This window comes from Mobula birostris, chromosome 22 (assembly GCF_030028105.1).
Source record: "Mobula birostris isolate sMobBir1 chromosome 22, sMobBir1.hap1, whole genome shotgun sequence".
Classification (NCBI taxonomy): domain Eukaryota; kingdom Metazoa; phylum Chordata; class Chondrichthyes; order Myliobatiformes; family Myliobatidae; genus Mobula; species Mobula birostris.
The window spans coordinates 42,010,673-42,034,714 of NC_092391.1; the positions used below are offsets into that span (position 1 = coordinate 42,010,673).

The window sequence follows — 24,042 nt, forward strand, 5'->3', positions numbered from 1 at the left end:
GTAATCAGTCAGCCTGAATTCAAGGAACACTCACAACACGCTGGAGGAACTCAGCAGGTCGGGCAGCATCCGTGGAAAAGATCGGTCGATGTTTCGGGCCAGAACCCTTCGTCAGGACTGTAGAGGGAAGGGGCAGATAAATCCAAGGAGTTATTAACCTGTTACAGAATGCTACAATACGGTACATGAGGATATCATGTTGATGATCAATTCTGAGTTGGCTCTGTGAAAGGATTATGGAGTCTGATGTATAATTTTATCCACTCCCACTTTGAAAGACATTACCAATCTGTTTTCAGTTTAATCAGGCAGACAGCACCACAGCACATTACAGATTGCAACAACTATCATCAAAGAAAATGTTCCCCTCTTCTCACCTCTGCTTCTTTTACCAATTACCTTTAATCTGATTTTTGTAGCAAAGTAGAGCAACGTAAAGGAGATTACTGGAATAAAATAATTAATTCTTCCAGCACTTCGCATGTCATGTGTAATTGTTTTCCCCTTGATTGTAGAGATGCTGATTGTTTGCTTGGCCTTCTGTGCCCTGCATCCACTAAACGTTTATAATATTTCAGGTTCTCAACTTGGAACAGAACCACTTGAAATCTCTGCCCAACTCGCTCACAACCTTGGCCCAGCTTCAGACACTGAACCTGAAAGGTAACTGAGCCTGTGTTTAAGCTGTATACTCTGGTCAGGCAGTTGGATTCACTCCTAATAAAAAGACTTAAAAAGAAAGAAAGAAAGAAAAGGATTCACTCCTGAGTGCCTGAACTGGAAGTCCACGCTCTCCATGTCATTGTTCTCTAAGCATTTTGGTAATCCAGTTGGGTATGGAAGTGAATGGTATTTGGATTTTGAGTTGAGGTACCAAGAGGGGCCTATGAATTAATGATGTGGAGTTCCCGGAAGTGGGAAAGTACACAGTTCAGTTGTTCTTGTTACAGTGGTTAACGGGATGGTGAAAAGTGTATAGAGGTACAACTGGGAAACCGAGTCATGACACTTCCATTGCCCTCCCTTTGGCAAGGTACCAGGCTGCAGCATTCGACGATACCTGGCTTGGTACCTGCCTCCTGTTTGTAAGCAAGGACAACAACAATGAGATGATGAGGAGGGCGGGCTGAAAGTTTGAGCCTTTGTCACCAATTTATCTTTGAGCTTCGGCTGTTCTACTGTATCTACTGTATGTGTAGCAGCTATGGGAATATTCCCTGTGGCCCAACACAGCTGGGCACTGAGTGATGGACACAACCACCCCCACTCCCAACAACAGATAGCTGCTAGTCCCTCTGACTGCAAAGTGAAGGCTGTCTGGATGCAGTTGAGTATATGGAGTCATGGAGCACTATAGCACAGAACAGCCCCTCTGGCTTAACTCGCCTGTACCAACCAAGATGCCCGTCTAAGCTCGGCCCGTTTGGCCCGAGTCTCTCAAAGCCTTTCCTGTCCACGTACTTGTCCAAGTATACCTGTTTCCCTACGGCCACAAACTTGAACTGCCAGAGTTTATTTGCTGACATTACAACCAGATAGAGGTTGTGCTGAGTTAAGTGGGTAAAGATTTTATTCCACTAGCAGCCAAGGCCCCTGAGGGTTGTCATGTGGTTTCAGAGTCAGTTGATAAAGAGTTGGAGTTGAAAGTATACACATTGGTTAGCAAGGGATGGGCTAATTGGGAAAGGAGTTATGAGGCATACCTGTTAAGATGGGATGGGTCAATGGAAAGTGGGAGATATTGTCCCCTTCTCTAGATAGGGTAGTTACAAGGTGTCTTGAGGTGTAGTGGATTGGTTGGGAACATCAGGTAGTACTGGTATCTCAGCTTGGGTTGGTGCAGGTGACTTGGAGGCTGACTCTGGTTTGGGATGGGACGGTATGATGGGGGATGCCCAGATTCAAGGTGGGCTAGCCCCATTGTGAACACCCCATTTATTTTAACCTCATTGGCTTTAGGGAACCGGATCCGAAAGTTGCCGGAGACACTGAGTGGATTGAAGAGCCTGCGCACACTCGACATCAGTCAGAATCAAATCCATTTTCTCCCACAAGACTTGGCATACATCAGGACACTTGAGGTAATCCTAGTGGCCCGTCTTTTATCTTTTAACTTGTGCAGCGTTTTCTGTACTTGACCAAAATGTAAACACCCATTTATGGAACAGAAAAGACTGATGCCTTTTCTACAAAGAGTGCAAACACTGTAGAAACATTAGCTGCTCAGCCATCACATCAATGCCAAGAATGACATTTAAGCAGTTCCATTTATTGAGTTGTTTCCTCTAACATGCTAAATCTCGCCGGGACATTTACCAGTGTTGACAGGATTCACTGTAACAGAAGGTTAGCACATGTATTGTAACTGATGTGCCATAATTTATTATAAGAGATTATTAGTGGGGTTTGGATGGTGTGCAGTATTTACAAACAGTGTAACAGCCAGTGTGTAGTTCAGAGCAGTATTCTATTTTTGGACCTGATTCCTGTAATTACATATTGCTCACTTGGCAAGAAAGAATGATATTGGATTTACATAGTTTTACAGAAACTGAGGTGGCTAATTTTACCCACAATAGTGTTCTCAAATAGTTATGAATATTTAGCTAGATAAAGCTTTAGAGACATTAGTTGCGAGGCTAATATTGGCTAGGACACCAGAAGGTACACTCGGACCTGTTTTGAATACTATGGGCATGCTGCGTTGGTGCCTGAATGTGTGGCAATACTTGCATGCTGCCCCCAGCACATCCTTGGGCATGTTGGTCATTAACACAAATGGTGCATTTCACTGTATGCTTCCATGTACATATGATAAATAAATCTGAATGGGTGCTGCACCTTCTCCAAATCATTTGTTGACCTACCTCATCCATTTTGTTATAGTTACTGAGGTCAGTTTAGATCCCTTATTTCTATTATTAAGAAAAATACAGTTATAGACCTACTTGTATTGATATACATTGTGAGTGTCATTCACGTTGCAATTCTGTTAAAATGTCTGCCTTGGCTGTTGAGACAATTGAGTTTCCCACACCTTCTGATTCTCAAGCTATAACTTGTAAGCACTGACACAACTGTATCAGCAGCTTCTCGATACAAGATTGCAGCTGAGAAACATCAGACCAGAGAAATCTAATCATTGCCAATCCAATTGGCTATGCACGTGGTTGCTGGTCCTACACGAACTTTGCTTGATGCAGTCTGTAACCGATTCCCAGGCAACAGTTGTTCTTTTACAAACATCCCTTTCCTCCTGGACTAGATTTCAGTTTGTTATTCGTTGATCCAGATAGAAATGATGTGAACCTTTAGATTAGATCCCAGCCTGTAACTCACACCGAAGTATCATTGGTTATGGATTGAACCTGAACCCCCAGTTAAGTCTTTGCAGAAATATGGTGTGTTATTGTCTGTAACATGGACTATGAATAACCACACTTATTATTTATTTACAAACAGTAAAAGATTCTACCAAACATCTAATTCCCAGAGTTACACACAGTACAAGACTAGATATTCAACAAACAGATATTTGCCTAAGAGTGCACATGGGCTCCCTTAAGCCCGAAGCATACTTTCCTAGTAGTTCTTCAGCACTAGTCATGACCTCAGTGTGAAGTGGGCCCCAGGGATGAAAGAAAAGAGTCCAAGCCTCCTGCACGTGCTGTTCTTACACCCCTGAGGTGCCTGAAACTGGACATCAGTGCAGTGGCCCACAAGACAAGTGATGGGAAAGATCTGTGCATCCTTCAAATGGGCCAATTGATGACTGGCAAGGCAGAAGCGGCTTTTGACCGACAAGTAAACTAAACCCCCACGTGACATTGTCGCAGTTCACTTTCTGCCTTGTACTGTACATCCTGAGGATTCCGTTTCCCTCTTTCTCCACCTCATGTTAAATGGTGTTCCTTTCTCTCTTCCCCCACCTCTCGCCATCTGGGTCGTCCAATAGTCACTCAGTCTGGATGTGGAAGACATGACCTACCCTCCAGCCAGTGTGTGCAGCAATGGAACAGAAGCCATCAAACAGTTTCTGTGCAAAGGTAAGGTTGTCAGAAATGGCTCCAGTCAGTGACTGGCAAATTCTTGTCAGATGAGCATTTTCTTTCCTCTTTCACTTTATGCTGAGAATATCACATATTACAAGGAACTAGTGCGTGGTTTCTCTAAACTGGGGGAGTGGGAAGTGAAAGCAGCAGGCAAGATGGGAAAACATTCTTTGAAGTGTTTATTTTCCCTTCACCATCTTCCTCTCAGTGAAGACCAAGGCATCAACACCAGCTTGACAGTTCATAATGAAAATATGACATTCCCTGGGGGACTGAAATCCCTGGAACATTTGGTCCATTTCTAGCCGAAAAGATGATGTTAATAGTGGAAGAGGCTTGTAACAGTACCCAAAAAAGTAATATGGTTAGGGACTGGAAGGGTTTTAGAATTCAATGAAGAATGACTGAAATTGATAAAAGACTTTCTGACACAGGAGCTTAAGGATGTGATTTTTGGGGAACAAGTAAATACTAATGAATAAATACTTCTGTCTTTAGGATAAAGTATACAAGGAACATTCCCCAAGTAGTGGAGAGAACATTAGATAGCGGAGCAGAATTAGACCATTCGGCCCATTGAGTCTGCTCTGTCATTCGATCGTGGCCGATTTAGTATCTCTTTCGACCCCATTCTCCTACCTTCTCCCCATAACCTTTGCTACCCTTACTGATCAAGAACCTGTCAACCTCCACTCTAAATATACCCATTGACTTGACCTACACTGCCATCTGTGGCAATGAATTTCACAAATTCGACACCCTCTGACTAAAGAAATTCCTCATCTGTTCTAAAGGGAGGTCTTTGTATGCTGAGGCTATGCCCTCTGATGCTAGAGTCCCCCACTATAGAAACATCCTCTCAACATCCACTCTGTCTAGGCCTTTCACTATCCAATAGGAGGAGATTGTCCCCTCATTCTTCTAAATTGCAGCATGTACAGGCCCAGAGGTGTCAAGCGCATCTCATGCAGAGGATCATTCTCATGAACCTCCTCTGGACCCCTCCAATGCCAACACATCTTAGATAAGGAGCTCAGAACTGCACACGTGTGACCAACGTCTTATAAAACCTCAGCATTACATCCTTGCTTTTATATTCCAGTCCTCTTGAAATGAATGCTAACATTACGTTTGCTTTGCTTATTACCTGCAAGTTAACTTTTAGGGAACTCTGCACTAGGACTCTCAAGTCCCTTTACATCTCATTTTTCCGAATTTGCTCCCCATTTAGAAAATAGTCTACACCTTTATTCCTTCTACAAAGTGCATGACTATACACTTCCCTAGAGTGTATTATGTCTACAACTTCTTTGCCCATTCTCCTAATCCATCAAAGTCCTTCAGCAGACTCCCTGCTTCCACAACACTGCCTGCCCCTACGCCCATCTTTGTATCATCCGCAAACTTGGCCACAAAGCCATCAATTTCATTATCCAGATTGGTGACATTTAAGGTGCAAAGAAGAGGTCCCAACACTGACCCCTGTGGAGCACCACTACTCATTAGCAGCCAATCCTTTATTCTCATTCTGTCTCCTGCCGGTCAGCCAATCTTCTGTCAGGGTTAGTATATTTCCTGAAATACCATAGGCTCTTATCTTGTTTAGCAGCATTATATGTGGCATCTAGTCAAAGGCCTTCTGGAAATCCAAGTAAACAACATCCTCCGACTCTCCTTTGTCTATCCTGTCTGTTACTTACTCAAAGAATTCCAACAAATTTGTCAGGCAAGATCTCCCCTTGAGGACACCATACTGACTGTGACATATTTTATCATGTCATTGGCATGATATGTCATTTAAGAAGTTGACCAGTAGCCTGACAGCAGAGAGGTAGTAACGGGGCACTTGGAAATTCATAATATGATTGAGAATAAACTGCTTGGATCTTTGGAAGTATGATGGCGTTTGATAAATGTACATAATCACGTTGACTATGATCGAACCCAAATAAACAGAAGTTGGTGAATGCAGCATATTTGAATTTTCCAAAGGCATTCAGTAATGAGTCACATGGAAAGTTATTAGCAAAATGGGTTTCTAGAGATTTGGAGCAATTTCTCATGAGCTGTAAACAAAGAATAGAAATTGGTTGGGTTGTTTTTCAGGCTTGCAGATGATTGCTTGGATCATAGTTAATGTGCAAGTTTTCCAGTGATGGTTGAGGTAAAAATTTGGCAAAGAGGCTGCAGAGAGAAACAGAGTTAAGAATATGGATGATGAAATATAATCTGGAGAATTTTGATTTTTTATTTTGGCCATAAGAATGGAAAAATGGAATTCTTATGGTGTAATTGGTATTATCTCGCTTAAGTATACCTCTTAATTTCTAGGGGATGCATTTGCAAATTATACACCAAAAATTTGGCCAAGTATCTTAAACTGTCACTTTGTATTGAGTCAGAGTTGCACAAAACTTCTCATTTCTGTCTTTTAATCTTCCAACCACTCACTCTACTTGTTTGGTTTTCATTTACATTGCCATCGACAGCAAATTGAATTACTTCTGGCAGTACTCTACTGCCTGATTTTTGTAACTTTTCCATAAACCCGCTAAAGTAGAGGATAAAATATCAATTCTTAAATGAGAAGTTGCAAGTCAGGTTGAAGTTGGGGAAGAGCTTTCCAGCTGAAGTGTACAGTGTTTGTGGAATTAATTTAGTGGGAGGAGACAGCAGTGGTGTAAATTAGCAGATCTTTCCTTGGAGAGTGAAACAAGGAACTGAACAAAATTCACCTTGTCTCATCTATCACCTGGCAGCAGCAGCAGCAGCTCCTCCTCATCCTCCTCCACCCCCCCCCCACCCCTCTTATTCTGGCTTTTCCCCCTTTCCTTTCCAGTCCTGAAGAAGGGTCTCAGCCCAAAATGTCAACTGTTTACCTTGTGTGTGTTGCTGTGGGTTTCCAGCATCTGCAGGATCTCGTGTTTATTATTTGATAATATTATCAAGGGGTCTCTAGACAAGGAGTTATAGTGACAGACTGCAGAGAAACAGACCCTCCAGCCTATCAACTCCATGCTAACCATCAACTAGCCTTTGGCAGTAATCCTGCATTAGACCTTTTTTTCCCATCCTCCCCAACCTTGCATTTACATTCTACCACTCACCTGCACACTCTAGGGGCAACCTTACAGTGCCCAGTTAACCGAAAATCCATATATCTGTGGGACGTGGAAGCACCTGGAGGAAGCCAAGCTGTTACAGAGAGAATGAATGAGCTTTACACAGACAGCCGTGGAGGTCAGAATTGAACCTGGATCTCTGGTGCTGTGAGACTGTGCTACAATTGGCTCCATCATTATGCCCCCCCCAATTGATATACTGAAATTTTGCAATGAATTTTAGTGTAGTGCAGAATTAGGAACTGAAACATGCCTGGAATCCTGATTTTGTGAAAAATTAATGGAGTGGAGTCAACTAAAAGAAAAGTCACATTGACTAATCTGCTGGATTTTCTTTAAGATATGGAATAAATAAGAAGTAACTGGATGTGATTTATTTGTTTTTTTTGGAAAGCTTTCAATCAGCTCTCACACAGAAGGTTAGTTGTCAAAGTCAGAGCATGTGAAATTGGGGATAATATACTGCCCTAGATTTGGAATTGGTTATGGGACAGAAAGCAAAGAGTGGGATTAAACAGTTGACATTTTGGGCCAAGACCCTTCTTCAGGACTGAAATGGAAGGGGGAGGAGCCAGAGTAAGGAGGTGGGGGAGGGGCAGACTTTCTCTTTGACACTCTCCCATAAAGCTGTGACTGTTGAAGCACTCAGGCAACAGTTGTTGTATGTCCAGTCTCTCCCATCTCAGTCACTGAAACTTGTAACTCCTCCAGAGTTGTCATATGTCTCTTGGTGGCCTCCCTCACTTGACCACGTCTTGCACGGTCACTCAGTTTTGAGGATGGCCTGCTCTAGGCAGATTTACAGCTGTGGTATACTCTTTCCATTTCTTGATGATTTCTGGGGATATTCTGTGACTTGGAAAATTTCTTGTATCCATCTCCTGATTTGGGCTTTTCAATAACCTTCACACGGAATTGCTTGGAGTGTTCTTCTATCTTCATGGTGTAGCTTTTGCCAGGATACTGACTCACCAGTAGCTGGACCTTCCAGATACATGTGTATTTTACTACAATCATTTGAAACAACTTGACTGCACACAGTCTCCGTTTAACTAATTATGTGACTTCTGAAACCAACTGGCTGCACCAGTATGATTTGGTGTGAAATATTAAAGGGGGTGAATACTTATGCAATCAATTATTTTGTGTTTTATATTTGTAATTTATACAATAGTTAAATTAAATAAGTTGTTCAAAAATAGAGATAAGAAAGTAGTGACGTAGTGTTCATGGCTTTAATGTTCGTTCAGAACTTGGATGGCAGAGGGGAAAAAGCTTTTCCTGAATCATTGAGTGTCTGCCTTCATGCTTCTGTACATCCTCCCTGATGGTAGCCATGACAACAAGGCATGACCTGGGTGATGGGGGTCCTTAATGATGGATGCAGCCTCTTTGAGGCATCGCTCCTCCAAGTTGCCTTGGATACTACGGAGGCTAGTGCTCATGATGGAGATGACTTAAGTTCAGAACCCTCTGCAGCTTACTTCAATCCTGTACGATCGCTCCCCCCCCCACCATAACAGACGGTGATGCAGCCAGTTAGAATGCTCTCCACGGTACATATGTAGACATTTTCAAGTGTTTTGTGGTGATGTAGCAAATCTTCTCAAACTCCTAATGAAATATAGCCGCTGTTGTACCTTCTTTGTAGCTGCACTGATATGTTGAGTCCAGGTTAGATCCCCAGAGATGCTGACACCCAGGAACTTGAATTTGCTTGGAAGAGAAACGGAAAGATATGTCGGTATGGGAATTGGAAGTCAAATTGAAATGAATAGCCATCGGGAGATCCTGCCTTTTGTGATGAACAGAGTTAGGTGCTCAACAAAGCAGTCTCCAAATCTGTGTCAGTTCTCACCGATGTAGAAGAGACCACGTCAGATAGGATAGATATCCCTTGACAGATTCATAGGCAAAGTGTCACCTCACCTGGAAGGACTGTTTGGGACCCCGAATGATGGAGAGAGAGGAGATGTAGCTCTTGCCACATTTGTAGGGATAAGTATCAGAAGGGAGATCTGTGTAGAGGGCCAAGTGGACAAGAGAGTCATGGAGAGAGTGATCCCTATGGAAGGTGGAGAGGGGATGGAGGGAAAGATGTCCATAGTGGTAGGATCCTTTTGAAGTTGCAGAGAATTATGGGCTGGATGTGGAGGCTTGTGAGGTGGTAGGTATGGACAAGGGGAGCCCTTTCCCTGTGAAACTGGCGGGAGGCCGGGGTGGGGACAGGTATGCAAGAAATGGAGTAGATGAGCGTGAGGACAGCATCAATGATGCTGGAAGGGAAGGCTAGTTTTTTAAGAAAGGAACAGTTTAGATGTTCTAAAATGGAAAGCCTCATCCTGAGGACAGATGTGGCAGAGACAGGAACTGAGAAAAGGGAATAGCATTTTTACAAATGACAGGGTGGGAGGAGGTGTAGTCAAGATAACTGTGATAGTCAATAAGTTTGTAAAAGGTGTCAGTGTAAAGTCTGTGTCAAGAGATGGAGTCAGAAAGGAGAGAGGTGTCAGAAATGGAGCAAGTGAATTTAAGGGCGGGGTGGAAGTTGGAGGCAAATTTGATGAAATTGATGAGCTCAACATAAGTTCAGGAGGCAGCACCGATGCAGTCATCGATGTTGCGCCGAAAGAATTGGTGAGCATTACCGGTGTAGGCTTGGAACGTCGACTGTTCCACGTAACCGACTTTGCCAGTGGTTTAGCTGGAAGACTAAAGGGTTGTACTTCCAAGTTTGATGATTTTAAAGCGGACAGAGTGTGCAAAAGAATGTAAGGAAGTGGCAAGGGAATGTGGACATCTACATGAGTGATTGAGGATGTGGAATAGTTCATGTTTTCTCATGGAGGCTATTCAGCCCATCGGATCTGTGCCAGGTTTGGCATTTCCACTGATCCTATTTCCACACAAATTCCCATGTAAATATCATTTACATCAACACCCTGAATCTCCTACCAGCCACCCACACGGAGTGGTGTAGGCAGCCAGCACCCCTTTGGAATGCAGGAGAAAACTGGATCTCAGGAAACCCACATGGTAACAGGAAAAATGGAGAGGTGATAGAACAGTGCCGAATGTGCTGCTGAGGTAGATCAGCTGTGATGATGAACGGTAGGGCAGACTCAAAGGTCAGACAGTTCTGAAAGACTTCACTAATCTTTCTACCCTGCTCTATCGATTTGTCCTTTAATTTTAACCTTCTTTGTATTACCTCCCCACCCTTCACCTCTTTTGATCATCCCTAATCTGTCATATATTTATATATCTGGTCCCTTAGAAAACCTTCCAGTAATTTACACACTACTGTTGTCAGATTTACTGGCCTATAATCTCCCAGTTTATTCTCAGAGCCTTTCTTAAACAATGGAACATTAGCTATCCTCCAGTCCTCCAGTACCTCACTCATGGCGAATGGCATTTTAAATACCTCTGCAGAGGCAGTTTTTGCACTAGCTTCCCTCAAGGTCCAAAAGAACATCTTTTCAGGCCCTGGGAATATATCCACCCTAATTTTCCTCAAGACACCAAGTACCTCCTCCCTGTGTAATCCATATATAGTCCATGACCCCACTAAACAAATGATCTGAATGTAATTTGTTCCTTCTTTGTAAAATCGCCCATTCAGTCCTAACCCACCCTCTCCCATGAATCCTGCTGGAAAATGTTTTTCGCTGGAATGGTTCTTGACAAAAATCTTAGGTTATACTGTCTTGCCTCTTTCCCCTCAGTGAATGACATACTCACGTGTGTAATAAGTTAAAAGGATCTATAGAGAGATGTCTAGATTAAACCCTAGGTCTAAACTGGCCAGGATATGTGCTTCATAGTGAATGTGCTAGGATAAGTTAGTTTTCTCTGCTTCCTTTCTAGAGCTCAGGATCGAGTACATGCCTCCGTCTCAGTATCTGCTTCCAGTGCTTGAGAGTGATGGGCACATGCCAGACAGTGACAACGTTGACGGCACGTTCCAACAGCAAGTGATGGAGGCGGAGAAGTGGCAGGTAAGGGGTGCAGGAATTGTGGCTTCAGGTTGTAAGCTCAGCTCAGTGATGAACTATGTAAGTTCTCTTGTTATCATTGTTGCAACCGAACAGAGTACAACCACGTATCCTCCATCAGCTGATACGGTTATCACATTCCCGGATGAAGAGTGTGCTCATGAATACATGGATGTATCCAGCCTGATCTGGCCCTGAACACATTACAGGTTAAACTGGATTATTATAGCACACTACACCCTGAATCTCCTACCAGCCACCCACATGGTATAGTGTACGGCAGCCAGCACTCCTTTGGAATGCAGGAGAAAACTGGATCTGGGGAAACCCACATAGTAACAGGAAAAACAGAGAGGTGATAGAACAGTTGTGATCTGTGAGCAGAGACTACTGTCCTTAGGAAAGCAGATCACAGGTAAGTGGATCTTTCTGAAAGAGAAGACAATGATTCCAACTGTGACCTGCTCAGATTTAACTTGATGTGTTATTTGAGATTTGCTATATGCTAAACCTCTGCAAAATCTCATCTTAAATGCTTCCTCATTAGTGTTTGCATAGTTCCAGTGGTTAATCTTATAATTCTGTGCTGCGTTGCTTCTGATTTTTTTCCCCATTTCAGAGATTGAAGTGAACTCTGCATAATTTGATTACAGCTTCCTCTGCAGTCTCTGTCATGTTTTATTACTTGAATCATCTGTTACTACTCAGTTGTGGTTATTGCACTCGAACATTGTATACCCTACCTCCTGGGATTCTTTCACCTTCATCCTGTGACATCCAATGTGAATGGATGAATTAGGAATTGGCCAGTCAATCTCTGCAGCAAACAACATCATTTTAAATCACTATGGCTCATCTGACGGTAACCTCCACATTCCATTCCTGGCCTTCCTTCTTAAAAATATTCAGACACCGTTTCTACCAGTCCACGAGGAAGAGAGTTCCAAAGCTTCACAGCTCTCTGTGAGGGGTGAGGGAAGAAATTGCCCCCATCTCGGCCTTTATTTCTAAAAGGGTTAATTCACAGAATTAACCATTTAAAAATAAAGACATGCTCAATGTTTTTGAAGACACACACTCTCAATGTTTTAGGAACAGTTTCTCCCCTTCCACCATCGGATTTCTGAACGGACGATGAACCCATGAACACTACCTCACTATTTTTTGTTTTCCTTTTGCACTAATTTATTTTTATATACATTTCTTATTATAATTTATAGTATATTTTATGTACAGGTGTCCCCCGCTTTTCAAACGTTAGCTTTACAAAACCTCACTGTTAGGAAAAAAAAATTCAGCACGTGAAAAAATCAGTGCGCGATAAAAGGCAGCGCGCCCCGAGCAGTCGCTCTCCCCCGGATTTGGAACTGGTTTGCTTTAACATGTGCCTGTGAGCAGCCGTTTGCAAGATGAGTTCTATGGTATTGGAAAAGCCTGAAAGGGCTCGTAAGGGTGTTACACTTACGGTAAAACTAGAGATAATTAAGCGTTTCGATCATGGTGAACAAAGTAAGGACAAAGTGAGTTTGGCTTGTGGAAGCTGACGAATATGATGTTGAAGAGGTTTTGGCATCCCATGACCAAGAACTGACAGATGAAGAGCTGATGCAATTGGAAGAAAAAAGGATAACAATCGAAACCGAATGAGTAATGATAAAGTACGACTTTAATTTTGAAAGGGTACGTCGATTTAGGGGATATTTGCAGGATGGTTTGAGTCCTTATTAAAGAACTGTGTGATAGAAAAATGCGCGAGGCTCAGCAGTCAAGCAAGCCTTCCACATCAGCCACAGCAGATGACGAACCTCGACCTTTGACATTGAGACGGGCAGAGATAGAAGATGAGTTACCTGCTCTAATGGAAACAGGCGACGAGATGACACTCCAGTGTCCCACCACCCCAACCCCCAGGCCACGGACAGATACCGATTCGCAGAGAATGCGAAGGTAGCCGGGGGGCACACAGCACATCTTTAAGAAAAAAGCCGAAATAAACATGCTAATTAATTAGGTGCCGCCGACAATTACAGGCGGCACCTAATTAATTAGCATGTTTGCTTCTTTTTTCTTAAAGATGTGCTGTGTACCTCCCGGCTACCGCTGGGCCCCTGCGTTCTTCATGGCAATGTGTCGCTCGGCGGCCAGGAGGGTGAAGGCTACTGCACCACCCAAACTCCGACGACTCAGTCTAACACACCATCATCCGTGTGCTCGGCGCTGTCCTGATTCCCGTAAGTGATACTACACTGTACGTATGCTATTTCTACTTTATATCGGCTGTGTATTTTTACGTGTTATTTGGTATGAATTAGCAGCTTCATAGCTTAAAGGTTACTGGAGAGAGTGTTTCTGCCAACAGCGCTTGCGTGAGATTTTCTGCCGACGGCGCTTGCGTGAGATTTTCGCTTCGGTGAACAGTTCAGTAATGATTGTGGAAAAGTATTTCTACTTTATATAGGCTGTGTATTTATCATATCATTCCTGCTTTTACTATATGTTACTGTTATTTTAGGTTTTATGTGTTATTTGGCATGATTTGGTAGGTTATTTTTGGGTCTGCGAACGCTCACAAAATTTTCCCATATAAATAAATGGTAATTGCTTCTTCGCTTTACGACATTTTGGCTTACGAACCGTTTCATAGGAACGCTCTACCTTCAGATGGCGGGGGAAACCTGTATTGCACTGTGTTGCTGCTCCAAAACAACAAATTTCATGACACATGTCAGTGATAATTAGCCTGACTCTGATTCTGATTCAGAAGAAACGGCCTCTCCACATCCACACCATAAAGGACAGCTCAGGAGCTGATATTCTGCAATCATCCACTCTCTCTCTCTTCTAAACTTCAGCGAATACAACCTAGGTAGTCCCTGTAAGACAGTGCATCCTTTCCAGATATTAATCTAGTAAGCCTTCTCTGAATTGTTCACAACATCCCTAAATAAGGAGACTTAATACTGCACACAGAACCGGAGACAGAACCCTATCGGTGCCCTATATAGCATTCCTGGGCTCTGCAAGTTCTCACCTTTTAGATACCGCATTGCTTTATTTTACATGTTAAAATACACAGTTTTATATTTTCCCATGTTTTGTTTATTTACTCACTAAACCTGTCCCCTGTTGTAGTTTCATAATGTCCTCTTCACAGTTGACTTTCAAACCTATCTTTGTGTCATTAGCTAACTTTGCATCTTTATGTTTTTTTAAGCTTTTATACAAGTCATTTATGAATTGTAAAATGTTGAGCTCCCAGCAACAACACCAAACATATCACACATTGCATTGTGCCAACCAGAAAAAGACCCATTTATGTTCGCAGTGTTTCCTGTTAGCCAGCCAGTCTTTTATCCATGCCAATATGTTAATTCCTGTACAGAAACGTTTATTTTCTGCAATAACCCTTGGATGTAACTTATCAAATACCTTCTGTAGATTGAAGTACATCTACCAGTTCTGCTTTATCCACATCCCATTACTTTTACAAAGTTCTTCAATAAAGTGGTCAAACATTATTTACACTTCACAAAATCCCATGGACATTGGCCAGTTACCTTGATTTTGTTTTGGAAGTGCCTTACTTGTAACATCTTTGATAATAGGTTCTAACATTTTTGCTATGATGATGAGGTTTCTGCTCTCATTCATTCTCCCTTTTTGAATAAAGTAATTACATTGTTCTTATCCAATGTTATGACACCTTCCCAGATTCTAGTAAATTTGGAAAATAATGGTAGAACATCATTTATTTCACCCGCCATTCTTTTCTTATAAAACCTTAGGACGATATCCACCATGACCTGGAGATTTATCAGTCCACAGCTCCAGCAATTTGCTCAGTACCACTTCTCCAGGGATATCCTTATGGAACTCACACAAAATGCTGGAGGAACTCAGCAGGCCAGGTAGCATCGATGGAAAAGAGAAAACAATCGATCTCAGGTCCTAATGAAGGGTCTTGGCCCAAAATGTCAACTATTTACTCTTTTCCATAAATGATGCCTGGCCTGCTGAGCTCCTCCAGCATTTTACGTGTGTTGCTTTCGATTTGCAGAGCCTGCAGATCTTGTCATGTTTGTCCTTTTGAAGAGACCAGAATTGCATCCGAGACCTATCCAGTCATTCATAATTATTTGTGTTATATTTTCCCTTTGTGCTCACGTTTGACGGGGATGAATTCAACGTACATATCTTCTCCATTGTGTTCTATAACTTCTGAGTTGTCTCCTTTGCTGCCATGTCCATCTCCTTTAGTATCATCAGAAGGTTTGATCAATTAACAATGGGTTTCTTAGTCCAATTCATTGAAAATTTTGTGCTAATACTGAGCTTGGGAGTACTCCACTTTGTCCTGTGACCCACCTAATAGACCAGTATATGGATGTTCTCAGTCCTTCATCCAGAGCTATGGTTTACTCCTGTGTTCTTTAGCTTTAGCCATAGCTTAAAACAACCGATCACATATTGATATTTATCACAGTCTATTCGGGATATCACTTACTCAACAAACTGCCACTGGTTTAGGATGGACAGGCTCCAAGAGAATCCATGTTATCTAGTGTTAATACATTTCTTTTGCATATATCTTAATTGTATTTAATAATTAATAATAGGCATCCGTTAGTCTCATGAGACCATGGATTTGCGCCTTGGAAGGTTTCCAGGGCGCAGGCCTGGGCAAGGTTGTATGGAAGACCAGCAGTTGCCCATGCTGTAAGTCTCCCCTCTCCATGCCACCAGTGTTGTCCAAGGGAAGGGCATTAGGACCATACAGCTTGGCACCAGTGTCATCGCACAGCAATGTGTGGTTAAGTGCCTTGCTCAAGGACACACACGCTGCCTCAGACAAGGCTCGAACTAGCGACCTTCAAATCACTAGATGAAAACCTTAACCACTTGGCCATACGCCAACACTTGTACTTAAAAGTTTTTATTTAAATAGGTGGAAAAAGAGAATGATTGTGCTGATCCTTATGTTTTTGATTGTATGTAGGCGGCAAGATGGGTTATTTGCTACAGAAAGAGAAGACACACAGGACTGTTTTTATCTGAACTGTTGAGGACTTGAGAGAGTCTGTTACAGGGACTGGGCATGTCCATCCCTGGATCAGATCTCTCAGCTGTTTCAGACCAGAGCTAAACTGTTTGATTGACTGGGTAGATGGATCAAATATTATTCTCTGAGCAGTCTTCTGCTTTTGTGGGCTCAGGTTATAGAACTTGAGATCCAATTACCTCCACCTCTGGCCCTCTGAAGCTGGACAGAATGTTTGATCCTGGGGAAGAAAAAGAAGGAAAGAAGATTTAATAACAAGGAATCTGAGCCCAGCGATTAATGTTTTAGTGTCCAGTGCTTCTGCCACATACATAAATCAATGAGTCTATATCTGACTTTCATTAGAACTGTGAACACAACTGCATTTTAGCCTCCATTTCTGCATCTTATAAACTAATCCAGAACTAAGGGTCGCAAGTATAAGATAGTCATTGAAAGAAAGAAAGAAATGAGGAGAATCTTTACCAAAAGAGCATTTAAATGTGGAATTTGGTACCATGTGGAATTGTTCAAGTAAATGTTGTAATTACATCAGGGAGTGCTAGTAGTTTCATTAAAGACTTTTAAAGGTTCCCACTTTGCACTCAATTTGCACTCAATGTCAGTAAGATGAAAGAGTAGGACAAGAGAGCTTGAACCAATCCTCATTGAGGGATCAGAAGTGGAGAGAGTGAGCAGTTTCAAGTTCCTGGATGTCAAGATCTGAGGATCTAACCTGGTCCCAACATATTGATGCAGCTATAAAGAAGGCAAGATAGCGGCTGTACTTCATTAGGAGTTTGGTTTCATTAGAGATTTGGTTTGTCAACTGAAACACACAAGCTTCTATAGATATACTATGGAGAGCATTGTTACAGGCTGCATCACTGTCTGGTATGGGGGCAGGGGGGCTTCTGCACAGAATAGAAAGCAGTGACAGAATATTGTAAAATTAGTCAGCTCCATCTTGGGTTTTAGTCTCCGTAGTGTCCAAGACATTTTTAAGAAGCAGTGCCTGAGAAAGGTGACGTCCATTATTAAGGAACCCCTATCACCCAGGGCATGCCCTCTTCTCATTGTTACCATCAGAAAGGGGTTACAGATGCCTGAAGACACACACTCAACAATTCAGGATCAGCTTCGTCCCCTCTGCCATACGATTCCTAAATGGACATTGAACCCATGAACACTACCCCACTTTTGTTTAATATATGTTATTTTTGTTTTTGCACTATTTTTAATCTATTCAATATACATAAATAAACTTACTGTAATTTATTTTTTTTCTTTCTATATTATCGTGAATTGCTTTGTACTGCTGCTGCTAAGTTAATAAATTCCACGACACATGCCGGTGATAATAAACCTGATTCTGATTCTAAAGCTCTGGTATCCTAAAGAACTGTGAATGCTGAGCCGTTAAGCAGATCCCACTTGAATCAGCAGATTTTCAGACAGTGGGAAAAAGCTGACCGAAGAGAGCTGCGGTGAATGACTCTATCCTGTACTCCATTATTGAAAGCAAATTGGGTAAAATGTACGAGGGAGAAAGGAATCACCAACACGAGAGATTCTGCAAGTTAAAGTTCAAAGTAAAATTTATTATCAAACATGTCCCACATACAACCCTGAGATTGTTTTACCTGTGGGCATACTTAGCAAACCTATCTACAGAACAGTCACTGTAAACAGGACCTGTAAACATCAGAAACTGTGCAAATGCAGATGTAAATAAATAATAAGCATGAAATAACAACATAATAGAGTCCTTAAATGAGTGAAGTTATCCCCTTTTATTCAAGAGCCTGATGATTGAGGGGTAGTAACTGTTCTTGAACCTGGTGCTGTGAGTCCTGAGGCTCTTGTACCTTCTTCCTGATGGCAGCAGCGAGAAAAGAACATGGGCTGGGTGGTGAGGATCTTTGATGATGGATGCTGCTTTTCCATGGCAATATTTCATGTAGATGTGCTCAATGGTGGGGAGGGTTTTACCTGTGACACACTGGGCTGAATCCACTACCTTTTGTAGGATTTTCTTCTCAAAGGCATTGGTGTTCCCATACCAGGCCATAGTGCAGCCAGACAGCACACTTTCCACCACACATCATTAGAAATTTGCCAAGGTTTTTGATGACATACTAAATCTCCGCAGACTCCTGAGGAAGTAGAGATGCTGTCGTGCTTTCTTCACAATTATATTTATATGATGGGTCCAGGACAGATCCTTTGAAATAGTGACACCCAGGAATTTAAAGATACTGACCCTCCCCACCTCTGATCCTCTGAAGATTACTGGCTCTTGGACCCCTGGTTTCCCTCTCCTGAAGTCTACTATCAGTTCCTTGGTCCTATTGACACTGAGTGAGAGGTTGTTGTTATTACACCACTCAGCCATGTTTTCAATCTCTCTCCTGTATGCTGAATCATCACCTCCTTTGATACAGCCCACACAGTGGTGTCATCAGCAAACTTGTATATGGTGTTGGAGCTATACTTAGCCTCCTGCTGTACTCGCTTTATGCCTATGACTGTGTGGCTAAGTACACATCCCTGTGGTGCTCTCATGCTGATTGAGAATGTGGAGGAGATGTTTTTGCCAGTCGGAACTAACTGGGGTCTATAAGTGATGAAATCCAGGATCCAATTGCACAAGGGGGTATTGAGGCCCAGGTCTTGGAATTTACTGATAGTTTTGAGGGGACGATGGTGTTAAATGCTGAGCTGTAACCAACAAAGAGCATGCTGATGTATGCATCTTGGCTGTCAGGATGTTCCAGGGCCATGTGAAGAGCCAATGACCTAGCATCTGCTGTAAATCTGGTGCTTCGTTAAGCAAATTGAGCAGGTCCAAGTCACCACTCAGGCAGGAGATAATCTGCTTGGAAATCCAGTGCAACACACAAAATGCCAGAGGAACTCAGCAAGTCAGGCAGCATCTATGGAGGGGAATAAACAAGTGGTGTTTCAAGCCGGGACCGTTCATCAGGACTGAAAAGGAAGGGGGCAGAAGCATGAATAAGAAGATGGGAGGAGGGGAAGGAGTAGAAGCTGGCATGTAATAGGTGAAATCAGATGGGGGGGAGGGAGGATGAAGCTGGGAGGTGATTGGTGGAAAAGGTAAAAGGCTGAAGAAGAAGGAATCTGATAGGAGAGGGCAGCGGAGCATGGGAGAGAGAGATGGAGGAGGGGCACCAGGGGAACTGATGTGTAGGTGAAGAGAGATCAGAATAAGGAATTGAAAAAGAGAGAAGGGAGAGGGGGGTAGAAATTAGCAGGTTAGACAAATCGATGTTGAGGCCACTCAGAATATGAGGTATTGCTCCCCCAACCTTAGTGTGGCCTCGTTGTGGCAGTAGATGAAGCCATGGACCAACCTGTTGGAATGCAAATGATAAGTTGAATTTAAATGGGAGGTCACTGGGAAATCCTGTTTTTTGTGGTGAACGGAGTGAAGGTGCCCGACAAATTGCAGTCGGGTGTAACGATGTAGAGGAGGCCACACCAGTTACAGTAGATGACTCTGACAGACTCGTCACCTAGAAGTGTTTGGGGCCTGAATTGTAGTGAAGGAGGAGTAAGGGCAGGTGTAGTGCTTTTCACATTTCAGCCTGTATTGGAATATGAGAGCAGACACGTACAGCTGGCTGAATGGTATGTTTCTCTCTGTAGTATCTGTATTTAGAGTGGTTGGAAGTTCCTCTTTCCCTTTTGCATTTTCATATTGTTGTAATTGCACTGGGTATTTCAGGAAAATATCAATTACAGTTTAAAAATATCAGCTAAAGTCTGTTGTGAAGAGACACTTGAGGGATAATGGCATATTGACCAATTCTTTTGGAATGTCAAAAGGATTAGGTCAGGATGCTAGTTCCCCTTAAGTCCTGACCAAAGCCATGCTGATGAACAACTTCATGGACTCCATTCCCCTCCTTCAACATAATTGCACAGGAGAAGGCCATTTAGCCCATCTGATTCATGCTAGCTCCCAGTAGAGCAATCCCATTGTCCTAATCCCCTTCCCAATATTTCCCTATATTCTTTGATTATTCCTCCCTTTGATATTTTGTGCCATTAACCTGTGTTTGGAATAATTTATCTTATAAGTTTAACATACCTGTACATCTTTGGGATGTGGAAGGAGACCAGTGCAGGGGAGGAAATGGACGTGATCATGGAGAGGGAAATGCAGACAGTGACCATAAGACATTGGAGCAGAATTGAGCCATTCAGCCCATCAACTCTGGTCTGCCATTCCATCATGGCTGATTTATGATCCCTGTCTTCTCTCCATAACCTTTGACATCCTTACTAATTGTGAGGGGATCCTGGAGGGCCCCTATTAACTGTTTGAAGAAAGAGAGAGACGAAGATTGGACTGTCACGTTCGGGCACTGGAGGTAACTTTGGATTTCTATTTTGGAGATAGCACTGAGCAGCTCGAAGGTTGCAATGGTGACCGACAGCGCATTGTTGACGTTACTTTCAAGGACAGCTCTGCCTGCCTGCATTTCTTCACAGACAAAGGAAGGAGGGACTCTTTGAATGACAGGTGATGCTCAGCACGGTGAGATAAATAGGAGGTCTGATGATACAGACCTCAGACACATGATCTGGACACTGAATGAGCATTGTTGTGCTCGCAGAGAAAGTGGGTTTTGGAGGATTGATCAGGTAGATCGATCCAACTGCTCTTGCAGTGAAGGGGAAGGGTTTGACTGGTGGGGAGTTGTCTATGTGTCCACCCTTGCCGGGGTGATAGCTCCACCACAGGAAAACCAGTCCCCCTTGTTAAGTCACAGTCGGTGACTTGTAAAGGATTTCAGAGGATGACGAGGAGATCGACGGCATCAGCTCACCTGAAGACTCAAGTCACTCTTTCTCTCTCCATCGCTATTCAACTAAATACCACAAACTGAACTGAACTTTACTCATCATCGTAAGACTGCATCTTTTTTACCCCTAGACTTAAAGAAGCTTGGTTTTTCATACATATATTTCCACACTGACTGATACTTTTATATAATCATTGCTAGCCTGTTTGATTTATCTTCATTTATATTACTGTATTGCGTAATTACTAATAAATATTATTAGTTTATAGCAATACTAGACGCCAAAGTGTTTTCCATCTCTGCTGGTTCTTTATTCCTATCACAGGGTTCGTGACATAATAAGGGACCTATCAGCCACACCTTTAAATGTACTCAATAACTTGGCCTCCACAGCCATCTGTGGCAATCAGTTCTGCAGATTCACCACCCTCTGGCTAAAGAAATTGCGCTTCTGTGCTGTAAGGGACGTCCCTTTATTCTGAGGCTGTGCCCTCTGGTCCTAGACTCCCCTACTATAGGAAACATTCTCTCCACACCCACTCTGTCTAGGCCTTTCAATATTTGATAGATTTCAATGAGATCCCTGCTAATTCTTCTAAACTCTGAGTACAGGCCCAGAGCCATGAAATGCTCCTCATACATTAACACTTCCATTCTTGGAATCATTCTCCTGAACCTCCTCTGGACCCTCTCCATTGCCAGCACATCTTTCCTAAGATAAGGGCACAAAACTGTCACAATACTCCAGGTGAGGCCTCACCAGTGCCTTATAAAGCCTCAGCATCACATTCTTGCTCTTACATTCTAGTCCCCTTAAAATGAATGCTAGCATTGCATTTGCCTTCTTTACCAGCTGTAAATTATTGTTTAGAAAATCCTGCACGAGGTGTCCCCAGCCCCTTAGAACCTCTGAATTCTGAATTTTCTCCCCATTTAGAAACTAGTCTATGCCTTTATTCCTTCTGCCAAAGTGTATGACCATACACTTTCCTACACTGTATTCTGTACACTACTTTGCCTACACTGAGGCGACAGCATGAACTGTTGCACAACTGCTGTTCTCAGCAGGTAGACTGTTCCTCTCTCCACAGATGCTGCCTGACCTGCTGAGTTCATTACAATATTTTTCAGATTTTTCTTTTTAGTTCTTCAGTGTTTTGATAACCATAATTTCTTACTGTTAAATCAGTCGGGTTTGTACCACTCTAGAAGTGTCAGCTTTTTCTACCCAAACATTCATCCCCTTTTCCTGGAGTCATGCACTTAACCAAGAATGACACCCAGCAGTTTTCCACTGTTGCACTCACGCCACTTCCCTTCAATCCCTTGCTATCGAAAACTTTACCAAGCTACAACTTGAAGGTACTGAGTGACTGGGATGTCACTGATACATACGGACAAGTGTTTGACGTGGCCAGTTTATGGTACTACATTTACAAGACTTTTGTTTCTTTACAGAGCAAGTTCATGGACTATGAAAAGAGAAAGGTAAGAAACTGTGTTTTGTCTGTTATTTTAATGGATTCTATTTAGTAATTGATTTAAATTTTGAGGACCGATTTGTTGACTCCTGCACACTCAATCTCATTATACAGAAAGTTAATTGTCCCACCACACCTCCCCAATCACCCATTTGTAAAGAATTCCAACAGACAGAATCCTTATCCGTTCTCCATCCTAATGGAGAAAATCCATTCTCATTCTCGGAATACGTTAAATCTTGTAACCTGGGTTATAATCTCTAAATTATTACCATGAATATTGTGATATTGTTAACAGTTGTCTTCTGGAAAACCCACTTTTACTTGAACCAAACATACAGTAAAACAGTTGCTTTGGAACTTATTGCAGTTGTCAAAACGTGACATTGTACTGAAAGTGATTTCCACCATCCTTGTGTAACTTCTTCTCTGGTGACTTTCATAAGTGTTCCCTATAATTTCTCTGAGGACTTCCCAGGTTCTCGCTTTTCTCACTACTAATCAGATACTAAGCAAGCCACAGATTTGATTTAGACACTGCAATTTCAACATGGAGAAGATACTTGGATAATATGCTCTGAACAAAGAGCAGGCTAACTAATTGTCCACCTCAGTCCTGCTGCAGGTCTCCTGAAATGTAATCCATCCCTCTACACCTCCCCCCATCGATGGTGCTCAAACATCTCGTGTTGCTCTGGATTCCAACATCAGCCGTCTCTGTGTCTCTGCTAACTGGCTGCTATTTTGCTCAAATTTCCAGTTGTTTTTACAACATTTACCCCCCTGTCTGTTTGCCAGGAGCAAAAGCAGCAGGAAAAACTGGAATTCGAGAGGAGGCTGAACGAGGAGCAGCGGGAGAGGACGCAGCTTATCTTGCAGAACAGCAGCCACAAGGAGCAAGTCCTGAAATCGGTGAAACAGGTAGCCAAAAGCAGACAGGGAAACAGCAGGAGTGGAAGGGTGGTCACAGGGTGCGTAATTTACATCTTTGTAACGTCAAGAATCGCTCGTCTTCTGCTTCCGTGACCTTGCAGCTGCACGTGCCTCAGTGCCTCATAACTCCCTTTCACAGCAAACTCTTGGTTTGCAGGAGTCTGTGGACCTCCCCTTTCTCCAGATTCCTCCAGCGGTATCAGCGGTAACGGTGTTCTCTGACTGAGACAATTCCTTGGAGAACATTGGAGAGGAAGTTGCTGATTCTCACTTAGTAGTCTATGCTATCTGGGTAACTGAATCTCATCGCTGTGTGCGTGCGTCAGCTAAAATTAGTGATGAGTATGGGAACTGTTTGAGGAATCATTGCTGGCAGATCCGCTTGTGTAAAGTCAGGAATACACAAATGAACCCGTTGCTTTGGTCAGGGGAGAATTGGATATTGATGATGTAACTGAGTATTTGATTTTTCCGTTGGTAGAGACATTTGAGTTGTTCAGCAAAAAGAAAACAGAGCCTTTGACCCACTCTGTCCCTGCTGACTATCAAATGGCTCATCCATGCTGATTAATTTTACCGGACTTGG

At 42.7% G+C, this 24,042-nt stretch overlaps 1 protein-coding gene across 4 annotated transcripts in view; it reads left to right on the top strand.

The window, feature by feature from the left end:
* lrsam1 (leucine rich repeat and sterile alpha motif containing 1) overlaps window positions 1-24,042 on the top strand; it is a 69,970-nt gene that overhangs the window by 18,847 nt on the left and 27,081 nt on the right. For all 4 annotated transcript variants that reach the window (XM_072240549.1, XM_072240548.1, XM_072240550.1 and 1 more), the window contains 6 exons: window positions 579-663; window positions 1,960-2,081; window positions 3,956-4,046; window positions 11,045-11,175; window positions 22,501-22,530; window positions 23,322-23,444. In XM_072240549.1, coding sequence (XP_072096650.1) covers window positions 579-663; window positions 1,960-2,081; window positions 3,956-4,046; window positions 11,045-11,175; window positions 22,501-22,530; window positions 23,322-23,444 — 582 coding nt within the window. The remainder of the gene's footprint in view (window positions 1-578; window positions 664-1,959; window positions 2,082-3,955; window positions 4,047-11,044; window positions 11,176-22,500; window positions 22,531-23,321; window positions 23,445-24,042) is intronic.